The sequence below is a fragment of the Schistocerca americana genome, chromosome 6, assembly GCF_021461395.2.
Source record: "Schistocerca americana isolate TAMUIC-IGC-003095 chromosome 6, iqSchAmer2.1, whole genome shotgun sequence".
NCBI classification, from domain to species: domain Eukaryota; kingdom Metazoa; phylum Arthropoda; class Insecta; order Orthoptera; family Acrididae; genus Schistocerca; species Schistocerca americana.
This window is the reverse complement of record NC_060124.1, coordinates 357923693-357946117: the sequence shown is the minus strand read 5'-3', so window position 1 is coordinate 357946117 and position 22425 is coordinate 357923693. Positions and strand designations below refer to the sequence as shown.

Sequence of the window (22425 nt, the reverse complement as noted above, 5' to 3'; positions counted from 1 at the left end):
TACACCCCTGTCATAGGCTTCTCCCCCCCATCAGAGGCCAGGCCATCAGTGAAAGCAGCCATGTCATATACCAGCTCTGCTCCAAACATTGCAAAGCTTTTTATATCGATATTGTTGTGGTTGGCAGGAGAGCCAACACCGTGTTACTAGAGGAGGCCAAAATGCACGCGTTTTAGCTCACGCAGGCTGGCGTGAGGTCTGGAACAGGACAAGGAAATTAGAATTTAGAAAAAACGGACATAGCTGGTGGAATATTTAACTTTAATCCATTAATGATGAACGTCGCTCTTGACGGCACATGATTCACAATATCAATAGTAACTGAATATGGCGCCTTGCTAGGTCGTAGCAAATGACGTAGCTGAAGGCTATGCTAAACTATCGTCTCGGCAAATGAGAACGTGAGTAGGCAGTGAACCATCGCTAGCAAAGTCGGCTGTACAACTGGGGCGAGTGCTAGGAAGTCTCTCTAGACTTGCTGTGTGGTGGCACTCGGTCTGCAATCACTGATAGTGGCGACACGCGGATCCGACGTATACTAACAGACCGCGGCCGATTTAAAGGCTATCACCTAGCAAGTGTGGTGTCTGGCGGTGACACCACAGATATAACTAACAACCAGCTGTCCAGTAAGATGAATGGCCACTGCCAAACTGTGACCACGAGCAATTTGGACCACCCTGTGGCACAGCATGCACCTGTTCACTGCTATTCTTCATCCTTCTCCACTTCATTCTAAACTGCCGCTTTCATTCAACGCAACAGTTGCATTCTGACTGCAGTGGCTGGAGAAAGTGATCATGTGGGCATGAGATGTGCCTGCTTGTATGAATGTGCATTTTTTTTCCAAAGAAGATTTTGGCTAAAAGCTCAATGAGTAACAGTCTTTTTGTTGGGCCTGTCTGCAAATCAATGTGTCATCTTTAGGGTGAGTAGAAATCTAGTATCTTCATAATGTTTTTTTCGATAAAAAATGCCAAATTATTTGAACAGGAGCAAAGATAAAGAGAAGGGGAAGTTTCTGCAAAGAGAAGAGGAAACTATGCACTATGAAAAAGGGCAATGATAATTAGAGTCATGTATAAAGAAGAGAGCACTTGTGTGGTTTCAAGAATATTTTTCAAGATGGGAAAACAAGTTTTTCAATAGCATCCAAGGGTCTATTCCCTTTATCCCCTCCCCCCCCCCCCCCCCCCCCCCCTTTTTCTTACAGTGGTGTATTGACTATCAGTCACTAAACAGATATCATAAAAGTTCACTGTACTGTAATGAATATAATCCAATGGACAGGTAATAAACAAAAACATGTAAACAAAGGGGAAAGAAGATTTGGTTTGGTGATGAACGCATTAAGGAAGTAGTGAAAAGAACAGAATTCAAGGAGAAGTGGCTGAGAGGCTCAGATTTTGCACGAGGCAAATCACAGTTTGAAGAAGTGCGGAGAACTACACAAGCAATGCTCAGGAGGCCAAAGAGAATGTACATTCAAGGAATATTAGAGAAGACTCAATAAGATTCTTCAGGAATAGTAGTTCAAAAGATGCACCATGTACTATGAAGTTAACTTCTTTAAGAAGCCAGCAAAAGTTCATCAAGGACAATTATGGAACGACACTCACCAATGAGTTCAACATTGCTATGAGATGGAAACAACACTTAATGGAGCTCCTCAACTGTCATGAACATAAAGATATGTTCGAATTTCAGCCTCCTGAGATTGAGAATTTAGATTATCCACCACCTATCCTGTAGGAAATAAGGAATCAGATAATGAAGCTGAAGAAGATCAAAATTCAAGGAGAAGCTGGAAGCCAGGAGAAAGTCATTCAAGCTTGATGGCCACCTGATCAAGAGGATTTGGATTGTGGAGGAGATCCCAGAAGATTGGAAGACAGCAGTCATCTGCCCTATACCCCCTACACCATCAGGCGGCTTGTGGAGTACAGATGTAGATGTAGAAAGGTGAAAAATAGACAGCACCAAATACAGAGGAAGCATCCTCCTAAACATCTGCTATATATAGGATCTTGTCCTACTGTATACTGGATAGAATCCAACTATTTACAGAAAAAATGATCGGTGAAAATCAGGTTGGATTCAGAAAGGTCCATTCGACTGTGGACATCTGTGTATTGTGAAAACTCACTGAGAAGATGTAGGAATATGGTGAAGTCCTTCATGTGTGTTTTAAGAAGGCAAAGTTAGAGTTTGTCTCACTGGGTCTAAAGGCAAAGTAAAGCTTGGGAGCTATGACATGGAAAGCTTTAACACAGTCACAGGGCTGTGACAATGAGACAGTGTGTCATCAATACTGTTCAACCTGGCACTGGTTAAGATAAAGAGGGAAGCTTTCCACAAGAACTTTGAAGGTACTGAGGCAGGAGGTGAGAAAAATCTCTCATCTCCCATTTGCTGATTATTAGCTCCATTATCCAGATCTAAGGAAGAACTGATGTGGATGAGTGACAGCATGGAAACAGCAGTAAGCTAAATTGGTCTCTTTGTGAATGAATTGAGGACTGAGTATCTGGTGATGATCAGGACTCATCCTGTTCAATAGAGAACCACTGATAGTCAAAAGCCTAATGTACAAAAGGGTTCATAATTTTAAATATGTGGAGGTGATCTTTACAGAGATGCATTGTGCGAGCCAGAAATCAAAGTGAGGTTCCAAGCCACAAACCAATAATACTTCAGTCTAAGTCATCTTTTTAAATTGCACAGACCCTCAGGGAATTTCAAACTCAGTTGCACAAAAGATAGAGCCAGCCCATAGGGCTGTGTGGTTACGAAACTTGGAGTGTCCAGAAAAAAGAGGTAAATAATCTTCAAGCAGAAAGTCTTGAGGAAGATCTATGGTCCTATATAGTATGACATCACTTGGAACTGGAGAGTCCAGCATAATTGTGAGCTGGACGATGTCTACAACAGACCAAATATTGCAGGCTTGAGAAGAACTAAATGGCTTATCTGTGCAGGTCATGTTGCTTGGATGGATAAATGTTGATGTCCTGTGAAATTCATGGATTTTACTCCCCATGGAAGAAAACGACAAGAAAAACCAAAGAAAATGTAGAGAGACGGAATCCATGTTGACTTTCTGCAGATTATCTTAGAAGGTGAATGGCAGCAGAAAGCAGGAAATACAATCCTGTGGAGGTGGAAACTTGTAGATCATGTGATCCTCTTGGGCCTGATTGTGTAACATAAGTAAGTGTATAAGCAAGAGAGAGGAAGAGAGAGGTGGAGGCAAGATGGGGATACGGAGGGGGAGGGGGAGATTGACCAAAAAACACAAGTTTGACAGCTCAGTTACAACAATCACTTTTCAAATACCTAAGATCAAGTACAAGAGTATGAGTGCTCAGTTACAGTATTTGCCATTGTTTTGAGTACCTGAGTGGTAATCAGCATCACCATTCGGAACAAATAGTTGTCTTCCTCTTGCCATTTATATTATTTTTTAACATCAACCAAACAAAAATAGCAATAAAATGTACAACATAGGAGACTGCATTTACAATTATAGAAACAAGGGGCCATTCTCCCAGGAAAGATTAACAGTGTGCTATAAACACAGTAAAGCCAACAAAGAGCTTGTGCTATACGGTTTATGACTAAAAATATTTATTTTTTCTTAGTTTTTATTTTTGAATCAACAATCTTCTGACTGTTTTGCTGGCACACCTAGCCCACAAGTATTTGTTTATTAAAAAGGTTTATTAAACCTTTTTCTCATGGTTACCTCCCCCTTGTCAGTCTCCTCCCAGAAACCCATAAGGGAGGTGTAGTAACACTGTTCACGTTTACGTCGCACTTCACTTAGCGTAGACCGGGACTGTGTCCTAGGCATGCCCGATGTTAACTGACTGGGCACGGCCCGTGCTGCCGGAGTTGTTGTTGTTGTTGTTGTTGTTATGCCAGCAGAGGTCGCGTCCGAATTCTCGCGTGCCCTCTGGTGGATGGGACTCTACTTGCGGCTACTACCGTCCGTGACGCGCCGTGCCGATGTGCGCCTCCCGCGATCTTTCTGGTGGCTACTGCAGGAGGCTAATTTGGAATCTTTTGCCAAGGGAAAGATAATCATAACACATTTTTCGATCATAAGCCACATGTCCTGTGGATACGCATTATGTGTCTTTAATGCAGTGGTTTCCATTTCCTTCTGCACCACCATGCTGTTATGCTGTTGATCATTGCTGATTATCCTGCCATTTAAAGGCAACTTCCCATGGCAAGGGAAAGAGGTTGCCCTGAACCTCTGTCCACTCCTTCACCCTCTTTGATAGACTGTTTGCCGAACAAAGCTTACTCCTTCTACCAGAAGCCTTCAGCTGACACTGCTGTTGGTTTTTATTTCAAATTTAAGCGGTGGTGGGGATCAAACCCGGGGCATAGAATGTTTTGATTATTAGTCAAAGACACTATCCCTAAACCATTGGATTATATTATCAAGCTTAAAAGAGCATTCTGTAGTATACTGAGATGTGTTTCAAACTAATTCACTCACATGTACTGTCAGTAGTAGCCCTTGTCTCTACTACATTACGGTTCTGACAATGTAAGAACAGTCAGTAGCAATCAGAGTAGGGGCCAATGCATATATTATTAAGCTACAGGTAACAGCAATATCAGGTTCATCATGGAATGATGCATGAGTTCTTTGACACCAAAATATTTCTTTTATTTTGCACTCCTTATGATGCATATCACTATCACCATCATCACATCTGTGGTACAGAATAAAATTAAGACAAGGTATAGAACAGTTTTCTGTAAAATGATGCAATAAGCTGAGTTACATACCCGAACTGATACATTGTATCTAGTCAACTGTAAACATTCTCCATCAATATTAGTGCTCAAATTGGCTCATGCCATACAGTATGTTACAAAGTAAACAATTTTTGCCCGAAGGTGTCATTAAAGGCATCATCAATGCCAGAACAAAAAATGTCTGTGACAAGCAAAAGCTTATTTCAAATACTGTGTAAGTCACTGTTACATATTCTACAGCATTTAAATAATGCAGTACATTTTACAGGACGCGTATAGATGTAGACATACAAATTGATACACCTTGTGTAGAGTGAGTTTGGACATGATGTTAAGGGGGAATGTTTAAAACTGACTAGATGTAGTGTACCACTTAATGTATGTACTCAACGTATTGCATAATTGTACAGCATCATTCTACAGAAAGCTGTTCGCCATCATGTCTTACATTATATTTTGTACCACAGATCTGATGATGGTGATACCAAAATGTACTATATCGAGTGAGTAATAAAAGAACTATTTTGGCGACAAAGATGAATAATTTATTAGTGGCAAAAATGGTCACAGATCCCCTAGAGGACTTCTTGTCTAAACTAATGACATAAGTTTTCTTTGTAAGACAGGGGAACTAAAAATATACACAAAATCATAAACTATGAAAAATTTGCAGTATTAATTATTTACAATTTCCTTAATATTTCTGAATTCTGGAAGCTATGGTGGTACCAGGCTTCCATAAATATAAATATCAGGAAATATTAAGAATTATTCTGATTGTGTATGGCTGAATTTTAAAATTCCAGGACATCTGAGTTATTCCTGTACTGCTCTCATGATAAAGACATCCAATACCTATAAAGTATTCTTATATTGCATATCCAAGATAATTCCTAAACTCAGTTTTTATTCCAGAGTGTTCTTGTCTAAAATCTGTAGAGTCACTGTTTTTATCTTTATAGCCATGGGGAATGAAAGATGTGATTGCATAGTGTCATGTGAGGGTGATGCAAAATAAGTTTACAAGATAATGACAAAAATATATTAGAAAAAAATGTAGCTCAAGAAATTCTCAAGAACAATAACTGTAAAATGTTCATCTTACTTTGCGGAGTATAAAGAAATAAATCTACAGATTTATCATAAGAATGTTATACAGTAGTATGAGACTACAGTTACTCAAATAAAACAAAGCATACAAACAGTTTCTACATCTACTTCTTTACTATCTAAATTTTACTGAATCAATGTTTGATGAGCTATTTTATTATATTTAGCTTAGAAGTCTGTTGAATAATAATGTTTTGAAAGAAAAATAAATAAGATCTTATTTCTTTTCTGCTCACCCTTCTCTTGTTTCCGACGCTTCCTCTTGTTGCATATTTTAACAGCACAAACTGACAATATGATTGCAACAATGAAGAACAGTATCCCTCCAACAACACCTGCTGTGATTGCCTTGTGTTTTACACGAGCAGGCACAGGGTACTTGACTTCATCACTACTCTCATAGCTACGGAATGAATTGGCCAGGACTCTGAAGTGATATGTTCGTCCACCAACCAAGTTCTTAACTGAAAGTAGGAATAAACCATATGTTGTAAGAAGTAACATACATGCAAAATGGGCCACGCTAGAAGAAACATAAATGTAAAGGAAAATGTAGATTTGAGGAAGCGCAAATACTGACAATTAGAAAGGTCATTTTTCTTACAGTTGTCATAGTCATTTGTATTGGAAAATTTTAAAAGTGCCATGTAAATGCAAATGGCAAGTTCTAGTGTCTCTTGCCAAAACAGGAGGAGGATTGTTGTAGTTGTGCTTTGAAATGAACATTGGTCGTCAGTAAAACAACTAATTTTGAGGCCCTCTATCAAATCTGTCATCTAAATTTCAAAATGAATATAATTTAAAAGATGAATCTTTCTGTTTAAATATTTGATAACAGAAGATACTGCAGAAATACAAAATGAAAATCAAAAATTATTTTTGAAAATATGGTTAATATTCATTAATGGAATGGAATATCTCAGTTACTAAAAAAGAGAAATTTGAATCATTAAGCAATGGTAGCACCTCTCAGAGAGAGGTAGAATTGAAAATTCTTTTTTGTCAGCCATGGCTGTGTTGGGGAAAGCAGCTACATGTGATTAAAATGATGATGAGCCATATACTTACATAAATGTCAAGTTTAAATGGTAAGCAAACAACAATTAAGTGGTGTAATTAGGAAAGCAAAATTTCTTTCCAAATGTTTCCCAACTAACAATTATAATGTTAAGTTACAGCTTTTTTAAAGGAACTTTAGTCATAGTTAATGTGGGTGTAAGTAGAGTATCTCTTTAAAGAGACTAGCATACAGAAGCAATTGGAATGTAGCCCTCTATCAGCTAATTTATAACCCGCTCCTCATCCATGAAGGTTTCCTCCTTCACACTGGATCCATTGACTGTTGTGTGTGAAAGAATAAATGAATCACCAAAAAATTCTCATTTAGGGATTATGCAGAATTTACATCCCAGAGTCCAATTACTTGGATAAATTATAGGATTGACTAATGTTGTATTCTTTTTCTTTGTTTCTGGATATCTTGGGATTATCAGCATCCAGCCCAATGTCTGTCAGTAACCTGTTACAGAGGTTCTACTAGAATATAAAACTTCATTCTGGAAAAAAAGTCCTTCTAGTATATGACTATCAATTGTACAGTTCCTAGCAAATTCACCCTAATTACTAACTACCAGTGTCATGATGGAGTTTGTATACAGACAACACATAAGGGTAAGAACTGATAGGTCCCCCAAGAGGCTTTTACAAGCTGTTAAGTTAACAACTTTGTTCAAGAATCTTAATGCACATATCTGCAGAATAAATTATGTTTTGCTCTCAGTGTCATGTCCTATATTGTTATACCATAGGACAGAATTGAGTGAAAGAATAAAAGTATGGCAGCAATCCCATCTGTAGATCAACATTTTTTTTAAACTTATCCACATGCTGGTGGCATGTCAGATTATTATTTGTTAAGATGCAAAGAAATTTCATATACTAAGCCTCATCCACCTTATGGCCATTGATCTAGTCTTCTGGTTACTGTAAATGCTTTTGAATTGTTTGGAACTGTATAATATGAGTCTTCATAAGATCAAGAGTTACAGCATTTGCTATGAAACAGTTGTAAGCCTGTTCCATTATTGTCTTGGCAGTATCTGACAAGAAAGTGTTTCAGTCCTTTATCAATACACTAATATCATCAGCAAAAACCATAGTTTTTGAAGAGTCATTCAATGTCTTCACTACAGGAATGGGTGAAACACTGACCTACAGGGACTGAATAATTTAGTGTCTCATCATTCAGCGTTTAACCTCTCCTGACATATCATTTGTTAATGTGACACTCTGTTTCCTGTAGTGAAGCTACAACTACATCTATGCAAGAGAAAAGCATTTAATGCCATAACATTTTAATTTCTCTAGCAATGTCTCTTAGGGTAGGGGAGTCCAGTGAACACAGCTTGGTAAGAAGTTTCTGTTTATACACAGGATTTAGCTTAGATCTGGTTCTCATATGCTTCTCCAAAGCAAATTGTACTACTGTTTACAAACTTATTCTAAGCTTTTGTGTAAATATTAGTGCATTTGTATTGTATGAGCTAAATTTTGGGAGTTGTAAAAATTAGTAGTGCAGCAGTGGTACTTACAGTGTGTAAAGTGATTGTTTAGGTTGGTGTTATACTCTTTGTAGTGTAGATAAACACTGATTAAAAACGGACATATGCTGCACCTGTTGTGTGCGGGTGCAGGAGAAATTGGTCACGGCCCATAAACAGTTGGAAGCTGTACCAGTTACGGTCAAAAGGCTTCAGGCTGTTGCCCTGCTACGGAATTTTGAGACCTTGAATCCAGATATTCAGATAATTTTTAGAAAGAATGGATGATGAAAATGTTTTTAACTTGGTTTTGAACTGTTTGGGATTCCCAATATCTTGCAGTATGTTATTTGGCAGTTAACTGAATAATTTTGCAACAGAGTACATAACTGTACTTACTTAAGCAAATTATTCCAGATGATAATTCCATAACAAAATGAGTGAAAATATGCAAAACAGGCCAATATTCTTGTCTTATGGCCAACAAAATGAGAGCTGCTACTAAGGGCAAAACATGCTGAAATGAGCTTCGTCATTTTTATTTATCGAAGTGCTGACTTCATTTTAACTAATTATCTAATTGGATGCCAAAGAATGTTACGCAAGGAGTTTTGTTTAGTGCATGACCATTAATGTTTACTTCTGATGCTCGCAGGTCTGTTTTGCATATTTGAAATTGCATAATATGAGTCTTTGTGGAATTCAAACAAAGTGTTAGCTGTCAACCACTTTTGGGACCTGTTCAGCTGTCATCTTGGCTTTGTCTACAAGTTGTTTTTGGACCATTAATTGTATCATCAACAAACACACTGTTTTTGAACAATTCTTTGAAAGATCATTTATGTGGTTTAAGAATAAGAGTGCACCTAGTATCAATCCTTGTCAAACTCCACATGTTATGTTCTCCCCTTTCAAACCTATGACACAGTCTGTCAGCGGGTCCTTCTGCTTTTTGTTATGACAGTAAGACTTCATCCCTGAGATGGAGGGATTTAATGACATAAAACTTTAGTCTGCCAAACAGGATTTCATGATCAACACAATCAAAGACTTTGGTTAGGTCATAAAGTACATCAACAGGATACTTTTTCTTGTTTTGCTCTTCTGATGGTGTATGCCATGTCTGCTCAAGTTCTTTAATAATGGATGCAGCATTTGCTACCACTGTGTGGATGTAGTCACTGAATTTGATGCCGAGTCATTTGAAAGTGTCACCATTTCTGCCAGGGCTACTTTCTGTGGGGTCAATTTCATTTGGATCACCATTTTTGTTTGTGTCTTTTTTAATAATGTACCATATCATTTTTACCTTACTCTTAGAATGTTTTACTTTTTTGAGCACAGTGTCTGCATTTTGCTTTTAAGTGACAAAATATAAAAGTATAGCATTCAGGAAAAAATCATTATAGAGAATGATTATGACTGCTACTCACCAAGGTAAGAAGTTTCCTCTGGACGAATCTGACCTTTGTTTAAGGTTTTCCAAGCTGCATCTGTGCGGTACTTAATAGTATAGTACTGTACAAGATGGGCCCTTTCTAAAGGTGCTTGCCATGTTATAAGAAAACCATTGCCTACTTCCGTCACTGTCACATTGCGTGGTGGTCCAGGTTTTGGCCCTGCTTATTACACATAGAGAAATTCATGTTTTGATAGCCTATCAAATTAGTGAAATGCTAACAATATTTTTCAGCACACTGAAAACTTACATTCCATACAAGTGATTTAATCAGTCATTAACAGAAAGCTGTACTACAAGTGATAACTTTCTTAGATGAGAAAAAAGCAGCTGACTACAGTACTTCATGTAAAACAATAGGTTGTGTGAGCTATTTTAAAACTGACCACTTACTAATTGAGAAAACATAAATACAATGCTCAAAAGAATTAGGAATACACGATTTTTGGCATCTGCCACCCTGTACTGAGCAATAATTTAGGACTAGGTATGTTACCAAATTATACATTTATCTTTCAAAAATTAAGTTCACAACAAAACATCATTACATGTAAAAAAGAACTGAAATGTCTGAGAGGTGTCAAAAACCAGGTGAAAACAATCACACAGCCTGTCATTCTAGGTGCTTTCCATTGGACTTCAAGAGCTTTAATAATATTTATGCCTCCCTTGAGCATTTGTTACTGCCTGTTACCTACATGGCGCGCTCTGTATATGTCTAAAGAGGTCATCCGTGGTATCTGTTCCCATTCTTCAATGAGAACCCATGAGAGTTCTTGGAGAGTCTGAGAAGGAACAGGATGACTGTGAACACATTTGTCAAGCATGTCTCACAAATGCACAATAGCGTTTAGGTTGGGACTCACTGCCGCCCATACTGTTCCTTCAACGTCCAGGCTTCGAGAAACATCCCTGCTGATGCCTGTCACTTGGGCCCTGGCATTAAAGGTAATTCAGGGCCACCACCACATGGTCCAACAGGATCTGTTGATGTACTGCCTGGTGGTAAGGCAGCCACAGACAATGACAAGATCAGTACGGCTGTCAACACTGAAGCCTCCCCACATCACAGAACTTTGAAAATTGATGGACAGATCTGTGAATAACACTTTTCACCAGTGACAAAGTTGCTAGTTGACATCGGAATTGCAGAACTGAAGATGAGCTGTGAGATGCTGTCGTGTCAAGCGTGGTACTCGAACAGGACATCTGGGCTGTAAAATCCTTTCTTGTAACCTGTTCATTGCACTCTGACCTCATACAGCAGCTCCAGTGGCCTTTTTGAGATCATATTGCAGTGCTTTGGCGGTAGACATATGATGCTATAACACAAAGCTGTACAGATATCGGTCTTCGTGTGGAATCAACAACCTTGTCCAACTCACCTTGTATACTGACTTGTCACACTTAGTGTGTCCACAACCTATGGATGACACATGGAGAGGCATTGGCATCTGCAACAACATGACTGAAAGTCCAGCCTTTTAGGATCAAACAGACTGACTTGCAATCTACATGGCATTAAGGTGTTACTTTACAAGTGCTTGGTTGAATACAACATCCACAAATGACAACTGCCATCTCACTAGAAAATTAGTGAGATGCTAGTACTCACTTCCCTCTGAGGACTTGTCTGACAATTTAATGCATAACACAGTCAATAATAGATTGTCTATGTTGAAAGTAAAGATTTCAAGCCATGCACCACAAGTACTCCCTGTATAAAAATGGATGTAATGTACTGGGTGTTGATGCACATGTTCCCATAAATTCTTTTGAACAGCGTTAGTTAACTCTTTGACCTGATATACTGCATCTCTCAGCAAAATATTTCCTTTCCATTTTGCCAATATTCACCACCGTCTACAGTTATTTACAAGTAACAAGAGAATGCTCACTTTCTGCAGCAACCTATGCATAAACACCATGATTTATGGGACACACAATAAATGGAAAATATGTTATACAATCCCACAGATGATGAGGTCATTAGTGACAAAGCACAAAGCAAACAACAATGGGAAATTGAACTGGCCATAGTTTCATTAACTGAACCATGCCACTCCTTGCTTGGTTTAAGAAATATAAATGTAGATTGGAATTTGAAACAGTCTCCTACATAATACAAGGGAAAAAAGACTTTATCAAACTGAAAATAATATTAATTAAGTAAAATAATTGTGCTGATTGACAGTTCTACCAGTTTCTGACGAAATATTTATATACTGTGAATCAAAACGCGTGACAGTGGTGTACTATTCTACAATATTTATAATTTTCTTTTACAAACTGGTTTTCAGTTGTTACCCCATCATCAGATGCAAAGATCTGTAGCGGCAAAATTTTTGGAATCAAAGATTTTAAACTAGTGCATTTATAGGATACCTCAGTTCATTTCCAAAGGTGACAGTTGTTAATGTTTGATTTAGGGCTAAGACAGGAGGAATTATTTCAGTGAAAAATGCGATGAAAACGTACTGAATTTAGATAAAATATATGACACATTAAATAATGAATTATACAACAAACTGCAACAACTGTTCTGAGAAGAAAATAAGTAGAACAGTAAACTTTGGTGATATGTTCTAAGTGAGAGGCTGAACAAAATAATCTTGTCCAATCAGGTCTAATATTACAAACAGCTAAGATATACAAGTGAGATTAAGTGGAGAGTCAAGAACTTTCACATAGAAGAAATTATTTTTCAGCAAAATCCATGTCATGACATGCCTGGAATACAGCACACTATAACAGCCCATATTAAATCTCACTACAGTGTGACTGTTATTTCACAAGCGCATTATTTGTCATTACCTGTTAGAGAGAAGGAAAAAATGTCACAAAATGGCCCACAATTTTTTTAAATTTCAATTTGTACTTAGGATTTTAGTTGGCATTAGCAGATTTATTCTCATTTCATTCCAAATTATTTCTTAGGTTCCAAGCAGGTTGGAATTCTCAAGATGTAACGAAAATAATTTCTGCACAAGAAATCAGAACTACAAGGCTATTTCTTTTAACAAAAAAGTAGTTCTCTCAAGAACTTGACACAACAAATGGCAATGGTAGATAAAAGTAATGTAATAGTTATAAAAGTTTTGTGTTTAATAATACTCTCTCTTTTAAACATTTTACATCAATAAGATAGTATCAGTATTATAAATAGCTCACACTCACACATATAGGGAACCTCAAAAAATATATAAAAGGCTGTTTAAAAATGAACATTCAAAGAATCAAGTACTGAATAAGGACATTAAGTCATTTTTAGAATTTCCATCACTTGTTGCTAGAATGCTTTCTGTTTTGGCTTGCCATTAATTTAAGCAAATTTGCAGTTGAGACTAGAGATAAAATCCGACTGAAGAGAACACCTGCATAAAGAAACATCATCACTTGTTGCAAGAATGCTTTCTGTTTTGGTTTGCTATTAATGTCATCTGACATACATAAAAGTTCCCTTCATAAAATATATTATTGGAATAATCAAGTTAAGATACATATTTAATGTTATTTTTATGCTCATGTGGTAGATAAGAGCATGAGTACTCAGAAACTAAGTAAAACATGAGATTCTTTCTTCCCACTCTGATATTGAATACATTTGCATTTTCTTAAAATTTATCCAGTGCACCTCTAATAGCCTGTATTTTATACTGAACATGTCACCTGACAGAGTTATGAAATGCATAAAATTTTAATTCTTTAAGGATAGATATGCCAAGAAAAATCTCTCCTTTAGTGAAAAGTGTAATAAGATCATAAAACCGAGACACTGTAGTTTTTTTAATTACACCACTTCTACAGTTGCCTTTACATGCTGTAATTACTGAAGCATGTTATGTTCAAACATTATTTCACTACTATGATCTGCAACATTTTCATGCAGACAAACATTTTCCTAATACTTAAAGAAAAATGAGTTTATTGATTTGATCTGAATATAGCATCAGTTTTTACCCAAAGAAGTACCATTTCATGCACGTGCAGAGGTCACTCTATGTTTATCTATGTTGAATGTGCAAATATGTTTCACAAACCGACCCCAGGAGGAACATGCAAACTCTAAAACATTTTTAATATATATAAGCAAATGAGAATTAAGCTAACATCTCCAGACCTAGTTCCACAGGAGATTTGGTAAAAGAAATTTAATGGAGGACAGGATGTGCTAATGAAAGATGACAGTGTTCATACAACTGATACGAGTCACTGAACACATACACACTGAGGAATTAAACTTGAACTAAATGTTATATAAAATGAATTAAAAATAACCTAACCAGATGACAGAACCAAGAGCATTATGCTGTTTTTACAACCAGTAGTTTGACAACAAAGTAGAAATGGTTTCCTTTTTTGTAAAATTATCCCTAAAGATGAAAAAGCCTATGCTTGTTCAATAAATTCCCACTTTGCATTCAAATACAACAACAATTCAAGTTTAGATATAGTGCTCCTAACCCAGGCATGAGTTTTTGTGTTTTACGAGTGTCTTCACAGCACAAATATAAAACTTATGAATATAAATATTACTATATTTGCAATCAAAGAGGGACATGATAATGAAGACTAATGGCTAGGAAAGACTATGTTGCCAGTGACACATTGCAAACTTACAATCATTTCCATGGTCAGACAAACAAAAGTTCTGACTGACCTTTAGGGGGAGTATTTCACATATGTTTATGAGGTATGGCTGCAACCAGTAATGTTGAAATTATATTCATACCAACTATGTAACAGAATGTAAAGATGAGATGTGCACGTAGTAGTTTTATCACAGTATCAAAAATTCATAAAAAGAGCTTTGAGTAAAGAGATAGTGAGTAGTAGTAGTTTTTTTTTAAACAAACAGGAAGAAATAATGATCCAACTGGAAATAATTTTTATTTAAATGTGAATTTTGATGGTTTCTTGAGTGACTATAAGCAAAGAGTCTGAGCAAGCTTATTACTGATGTGGAATAAGACTGAGGAAGAACAACCTGTCATTATAGCTGAAGAAAAATGAATCTGTCATAACAAAGGAGTGGAATTCCAAATAAAAGGATACATAGTGTAGGTATGATACTTCTTCCTAACCAGTTTATTTCAGATCAACAATTATTTCATTCCTAAAGATCTATAAATAGACAAGAGTGCTTGCTGACTTGAGAATCAGAATGGACCCATTTTCTCACCCCATCCTAGCAACTATTGTGATGGATTCAGCTTCAAAACTCCTGAATTTTAAAATTTTGGCTGTAGTAATCTATTGGCACTTAGACAATTTTTCTTACGACTTATGTGGCAGTTTCTAACCTAGATCATTTGTACTTTCCTATATATCTTTCTCTCGAGACGAAGCTGCTGCAGTTTCAAAAAGATTGAGTTTCAATGAATTCTTCCATTGATTCTTATTTCACAGGCCCTCTTCCAATGTATTGGCAGGTGATAATTAGACACTCATATCTCACCCCATGTTATGTTGGTGTAGGATTGGGATGTCATGTGACATAAATTAGAGAAATTCTACATCATCATCATCACCATCATCATAAGGCAAGAAGATCTGCACTTTATGCAACAACTGAATGGAGACCTATGGAATTCTACTTAAACTATATATATTAGCTTAGCACTGGGATCTGAGAAGCATCTTTGATATCTGATAGTCCATAAAAGGGAAAAAATCTAATCTACACCTCTAAGCGGTAGTGAGCATTGTATAATGTGGCCAAATAAGTATGAGTCAGATGATTTTTGGGACAAACAGTTCACTTTAACTTACAATGATGGAGGACATTGTCTTGTCATAAGTGGGAGAAATCATTCAAGAAACAAATGTATAGCATCAAATACACAATAAAAAGAAGGCAGTGGGAGACTACAGTATTAAGGGTTCATCAGAACATCCACAGTTCAGCTGAACTACGGTTCTCCACAGCAAACATGTACTGCTGTGACAATAGAACCAATTTGTGATTACGAGTCAGAACTCCTGCAAGCTCTATGACAGTTGATTGTGCACAGGTAAAAGAGGTAAGAAGATAACTTATACATATCTAAATCTACATCTACATGACTACCCTGAAATTCACACTTAAGCGTTTGGCAGAGATTTCTTAAAACCACCTACAACCTATTTCTCTACCATCCCACTCTCAAAAAGCACTGGGGAAAAATGAACACTTAAATATTTCTGTATGAGCTCTGATTTCTCTTATTTTATTATGTAGATCATTTCTCCCTAAGCAGGTTGGTGACAATAAAATATTTTCACATTCAGAGGAGAATGATGGTGACCGAAAGTTCACGAGAAGTTCTCACCACAACACAAAAGTCTTTGTTCTAATGATTGCCATCCCAACGCTCTTATCATACCTGTGATACTCCATTTTCCATTTTGCGATAATATAAAATGAGCTATCTTCTTTGAACTTTTTCGATTTCCTCAATCAATCATATCTGGTATGGACCAACGAAGTACAGTAATAGCAGAGAACGAACAGGTTTAGTGTAGGCAGTTTCTTTAGCAGACCTGTTGCATCTTCTAAGCGTTCTGCCAATAAAGCATAGTCTTTGGTTTGCCTTCCCCACATCATCATCATCATCATCATCATCTATGTGATTGTTCCAATATTAAGTTGTTCATAATTGTAATTCCTAGGTATTTAACTGAACTGACAGCATTTAAATTTGTGTGATTTATTGTGTAACCAAAATTTAATGGATTCCTTTTTGTACTCGTGTGGATGATCTCACACTTTTCCTTACTAAGAGACAATTGGTACTTTTTACACCAAACAGATATTGTGTCTAAGTCATTTTACAACTGATTTTGATCTTCTAATGCCTTTAGTAGATGTAAATGACAGTACCATCTGAAAACAACCTAAGAGGGCTGATCAGATTATCTCCTAAATCATTTATATAGTTTAGGGAGAGCAGGGTGCCCGTAACACTTCCTTGGGGAATGCTGGATATCAATTCTGTTTTACTCGATGACTTTCCATCAACTAATACGAACTGTGACCTTCCGACAGGAAATCACAAATCCAGTCAGACATCTGAAACAATATTCCATAGGCACACAACTATATTAGAAGTCTTTTGTGAGAAATGGTGCCAAAAGCCTGGAAATTCAAAAATATGGAATCAATTTGGTGCTTGGAATGTGAGACAAGGAAGCAGGAAAGAAAACTATGAAATGTGAACAATGAAATAGAAGACAATAAGCAGAACATACTTGAACTTAGTGAAAACTGAAGAGAAAGAGAAGTTACAGTGGAGATTTCGAGAGTGTGTAATAAGTATCTGAAAGCGAAGAGCGACATACAGTACACATAATTTATAGAAGAAATTATAAAAAGCTTTTCATCAATGTAATATTAATGTAAAATGAAGGTGAGATCCTGTCAACGTAATACAAATGTACATCTACATCTGCATCTACATTTATACTCCGCAAGCCACCCAACGGTGTGTGGCGGAGGGCACTTTACGTGCCACTGTCATTAACTCCCTTTTCTGTTCCAGTCGCGTATGGTTCGCGGGAAGAACGACTGTCTGAAAGCCTCCGTGCGCGCTCGAATCTCTCTAATTTTACATTCGTGATCTCGTTGGGAGGTATAAGTAGGGGGAAGCAATATATTTGATACCTCATCCAGAAACGCACCCTCTCGAAACCTGGTGAGCAAGTTACACCGTGATGCAGAGCGCCTCTCTTGCAGAGTCTGCCACTTGAGTTTGCTAAACATCTCTGTAAGCTATCACGGTTACCAAATAACCCTGTGATGAAACGCGTAGCTCTTCTTTGGATCTTCTCTATCTCCTCCGTCAACCCGATCTGGTACGGATCCCACACTGATGAGCAATACTCAAGTATAGGTCGAACAAGTGTTTTGTAAGCCACCTCCTTTGTTGATGGGCTACATTTTTCAAGGACTCTCCCAATAAATCTCAACCTGGTACCCGCCTTACCAACAATTAATTTTGTATGATCATTCCACTTCAAATCGTTCTGCACGCATACTCCCAGATATTTTACAGAAGTAACTGCTTCCAGTGTTTGTTCCGCTATCATATAATCATACAATAAAGGATCCTTCTTTCTATGTATTTGCAATACATTACATTTGCCTATGTTAAGGATCAGTTGCCACTCCCTGCACCAAGTGCCTATCTGCTGCAGATCTTCCTGCATTTCGCTACAATTTTCTAATGCTGCAACTTCTCTGTATACTACAGCATCATCCGCGAAAAGCCGCATGGAACTTCCGACACTATCTACTAGGTCATTTATATATAGTGTGAAAAGCAATGGTCCCATAACACTCCCCCGTGGCACGCCAGAGGTTACTTTAATGTCTGTAGACATCTCTCCATTGATAACAACATGCTGTGTTCTGTTTGTTAAAAACTCTTCAATACAGCCACACAGCTGGTCTGATATTCCGTAGGTTCTTACTTTGTTTACCAGGCGACAGTACGGAACTGTATCAAACCTCAGATGAGGAAGCAGTGGATGAGATTTTCAACACAGCAGAGGTGATGGAAGAAATTGGAAAATGAAATGTGATTAATATTACAATGCGTGAATTCAGCAGCATTATTGGAATGAGAAATAGTGGGAAGGGTGGAGTATATGGCCTTGTGTTGCTGTGTTAAGGTCTACTCCGTTCACTGTACATTAGGTAATAAATGATTGAGCTACCTGCACCATGGAGACCCCTACCAGCCACAACAAGAAGCAGAAACTTACAGCTGGAAATATGATTAACTTTTAGTCTCATTGTGTTGGTAAAAAAGTACCTCTGGTTTCTGTCTTTGTTCACGTAGAAGTTACAGTCTTGTGAAATCAGGTGAATACTGGGTGTTTCAAAATAAATATCAGTGTTTCAAAGCTTTGTAGCAATGGGGGCAAAGGCACTGCAACATACGGAGGTTTCAATCAGTCCTGGAAGTGTGGACGGATAACTGAGATGGTCAGAGTGACACTCACAATGAGTGACAAATCAGAGTTCAAGTCCTGGTTCATTACAAATTCTCATGTGTCACCAACAGGTATGATTTCCTAGCACAGTTGTCAAAAATATCTACAACAGCGGCAAAATTTCATGAAATTACTACAGTTGTAGATTGGTTGCCACTAATGTCTGTTCCCTCAGACATACATGAATGTCAGAAGGAACAGATATTGTAATAACTTGTAGCATTTATTTCAACTTACTGTTATAAACAGAACATCAAATGAAAGAACAACTCAAACAGTTTCTTCTACATGTGTTCAGTGTGAGCACCATTCATCACATGCCACATGTTGAGTCAACAGGTGAGTTCTTCCCGAACCTTGATCACTGCGTCTGAAGTAACTGTTGCAACAATGTTATTACTAAATCAGGTGAGTAAGTTGGTAGCACAGACACATACACATGATGTTTTGTGAACCACAAATGTAAAAATCACATGGCGTCAGATGGGGTGAATGTCAAGTTCTTTCATTCAGCTCCTTGCAAACAATCCAGCGGTCAGGTAGAATGTCATTTAACCAGTTGCATACTGGGTTAGGTCATTGAGGCACCACATCATCTTGCTGTCAAATGAGTTCTGTAGATCACCTTCTTCCAATCTACAGAAGAGCCACAGTTCTAGCACAACAAGATAAAAAACACCACTTAAGATCACTTCACCAACAAAGAGGGAATCTCACTGAAGCTGCACCACCTTGTGGGGATTTGCGACCCCGAGATGCATCATTATGTATGTTCACATTTCCAATTAGGTGAAATGATGATTCATCACTGAAGGCAACCAATCCAAAAATCTTCATTGTCATGCAATAATGTTTGCTTGCAAAGTTGATACATAAACTGTAGGCTTAGAACTCTAACAACTGTAAACAATAAGGATGTAGTTGAAAGTGTATCCTTAAAAGTCTCCACAGAGATATTACTGAAATTGCTAGTTCACAAATAGCCTCCTGACTAATTTCTTAGGGCTATGTGTGAAAGATTCTCTTCTCATTCAACATGTCTTCAATTACTCTTGGTTGTCCTGTACTCTTCTCTTTGCAAAGAGAATCAGAGTAGTCAAATATTATCACAACGGAACTTAATACAGAACACATTACATTGTGAGAACAGATTCAGTCATTGCAAACTGTAAACCACAAAGAGCTTTCCATTCACTAGTTGTCATCTTGCCTACTGGCACTTTCTAATGGATGACACAGAAAACAGTACATGTGCACAGGTATATAAACAAAGCTCTCTGAGTGGTTCTTTCATTTGCTGTATTATTTATAATTGTAATGCTATACAAAGCCTTGAAACTTCGATATTAATTTTGAAACACCTGGCATTTTTTAAATGGCCTGTACCATCATGACAATGAAGCATAGTGTTAATAATTGAATTAGTATTAATAATTGACTTAAGTCCTCTGAAAGCTCAAACTCAGCAATTTTACAGTCTATGGACAGTCTACCTTTGGCATATGAACAATTATGTATAACCTTTGTTGTACATATTCACCAATGAACAGAACAGATTTGATGAGAACAATGAATGCACAACAGTGATGAATGGTGTGCTACCATTTTTCTTTTCATTCGTTGTTCAAAATTTTTGTGACAAGTAGGTTTAAAGGATGATATATATCAGTATTTGTAACAAGCAGACTTTTGCAGCTGATGAAATGAACATATATTTTTGTTAAAAAGGAGTAATTAGTTCCACTATTTTTTAGCAGCATAGAATACAAACATACTCTAAGCGTAACTGAAAGTTAAGACAAACAAGTACATAATGTTATGTTGGCGATCTTCTCAGGACAGGTAATCTTTAAAGAATTATATTGGAAATACACAATACATAACTAAACATATTAAAACAAAATTAAATCAAATTAAAATTGAAAATTAAGCAAGTACCTTTGGGGCGCAGGACCGGTGGGAAATAAGAAGCTCCTGTGGAATCAGTTGGAAAGACAATAACACTATAATCAAAAATGTCTGGAATGAAATAAAACAGTGAAATAAAGGCAATGATGAGCAACAAAAAGTAATAACAAGAATATAAATAAGGCTAAAAGATATTTATATAAAATATAGTACATAACTTTAAACAAAGAAAAAACAGCAAATAAAATGAGCTTTAAGTGCATTGGTAGTCTTTCCAGCATGCACTTTTGTCTACAAAATGCTGTGAGTTATCAGTTTCCTCATCCTTACACCTGACAACCTATGGGTCAGCCTGAAATTCTCTTATGAGAGCGTTACAGATATAATCGTGATAATGGTACACACTTATTACAAAGGAAGGTTGAGTGACATGATTCTCCATGAAAGTTTCATTATCATATAATCAGTTTCCTTTTGCACATCAATTCTACAAATATTTTAATAGAAATAGAATTCAAAGAGAAACTAAATACAAGTACTTCTTTGTAACTGTTCATGTACTTTTTGTGTTGCTTATCAGGCAATAATATGGAATTTCACAATGCATAAAAATCACACACACACACACACACACACACACACACACACACACACACAAAACATTGGCATTTTACTCAGTGGAATTGATGGTGTTTCTGCATTTCAGTGGCTGTGACAAGAATGATATTCATTTTTCTTGATAGTTTGTGGGTATAACAGACTATCACTGTTGCAACTTATCATGACTCCTATACATATCATATATTGTATGATAGTTACTGGAAGTTGACAAATGAAGCTCACTTTTTATATGTGTGGTTTAACACATAAAACACATATCAGCATAAATTCTTCTAGTATCTTTCCAAAGAGATAAATACTTTGTGAACTTGCAATATAAAATAATAAATATTCTTTCTCCTGGAGAAACTAGAACTTGGTTTGTAGTAAAAAACATAATCTTATATTCAGTTTATTTCCCTCATCGTGCATTTTCTTCCCCACTTACCCTTTTCCCATCATCAATCTGGATGGTTTGATGTAGCCTGCCACTACTTCCTCTCCTATACCAACCTCTTCATATAGAGTAACATTTACACTCAATGTCATCAACCATTTGTTAAATATATTCTAATCTTTGTCTTTCTTTACAATTTTTACTCTCAACAGCTCACTGTAGTATCGTTGAAGTTATTCCCTGATGTCTTCTACACGTCTTAAAATCATCCCGTCCCTTCTTCTCGTCAGTGTTTTCCACACTTTTTTTCCTACACAGTTCTTCAGAGAACATCCTCGTTTCTTATTTTATCAGTCAAACTCATTTTCAACATCCGTCAATAATACCACACCTTGTACATTTTAATTGTCTCCTTTTCTGGTTTTTCTTACAATCCTTGATTCACTTCTGCACAATGTTTTGCTCCAGATGTACATTTTCAGAATTTTATTCCTCAAAATAAGGTCAATGATGATACCAGCAGACTTCTTTTAGCCAAAGATGCCCTCCCCTCCTTTCATGTGCTAGTCTGCTATTTCATGTCATCAATCAGTCGAAGTATTTCTTCTGTTTCCCATGGTTTCTTCATTGTTACCTTCCTTACACCAATATTTGCACAA

The 22425-nt window shown here is 36.9% G+C and overlaps 1 protein-coding gene across 1 annotated transcript in view; it reads right to left on the bottom strand.

The window, feature by feature from the left end:
• Positions 1-22425, bottom strand: part of LOC124619319 (protein turtle-like) — a 906568-nt gene that overhangs the window by 34791 nt on the left and 849352 nt on the right. Inside the window, exons 14-16 of the mRNA XM_047145628.1 lie at positions 20800-20835; positions 9860-10045; positions 6123-6350 (exon numbers count right to left, since the gene is read on the bottom strand). Of these exons, the coding sequence (XP_047001584.1) occupies positions 6123-6350; positions 9860-10045; positions 20800-20835 (450 nt within the window). The remainder of the gene's footprint in view (positions 1-6122; positions 6351-9859; positions 10046-20799; positions 20836-22425) is intronic.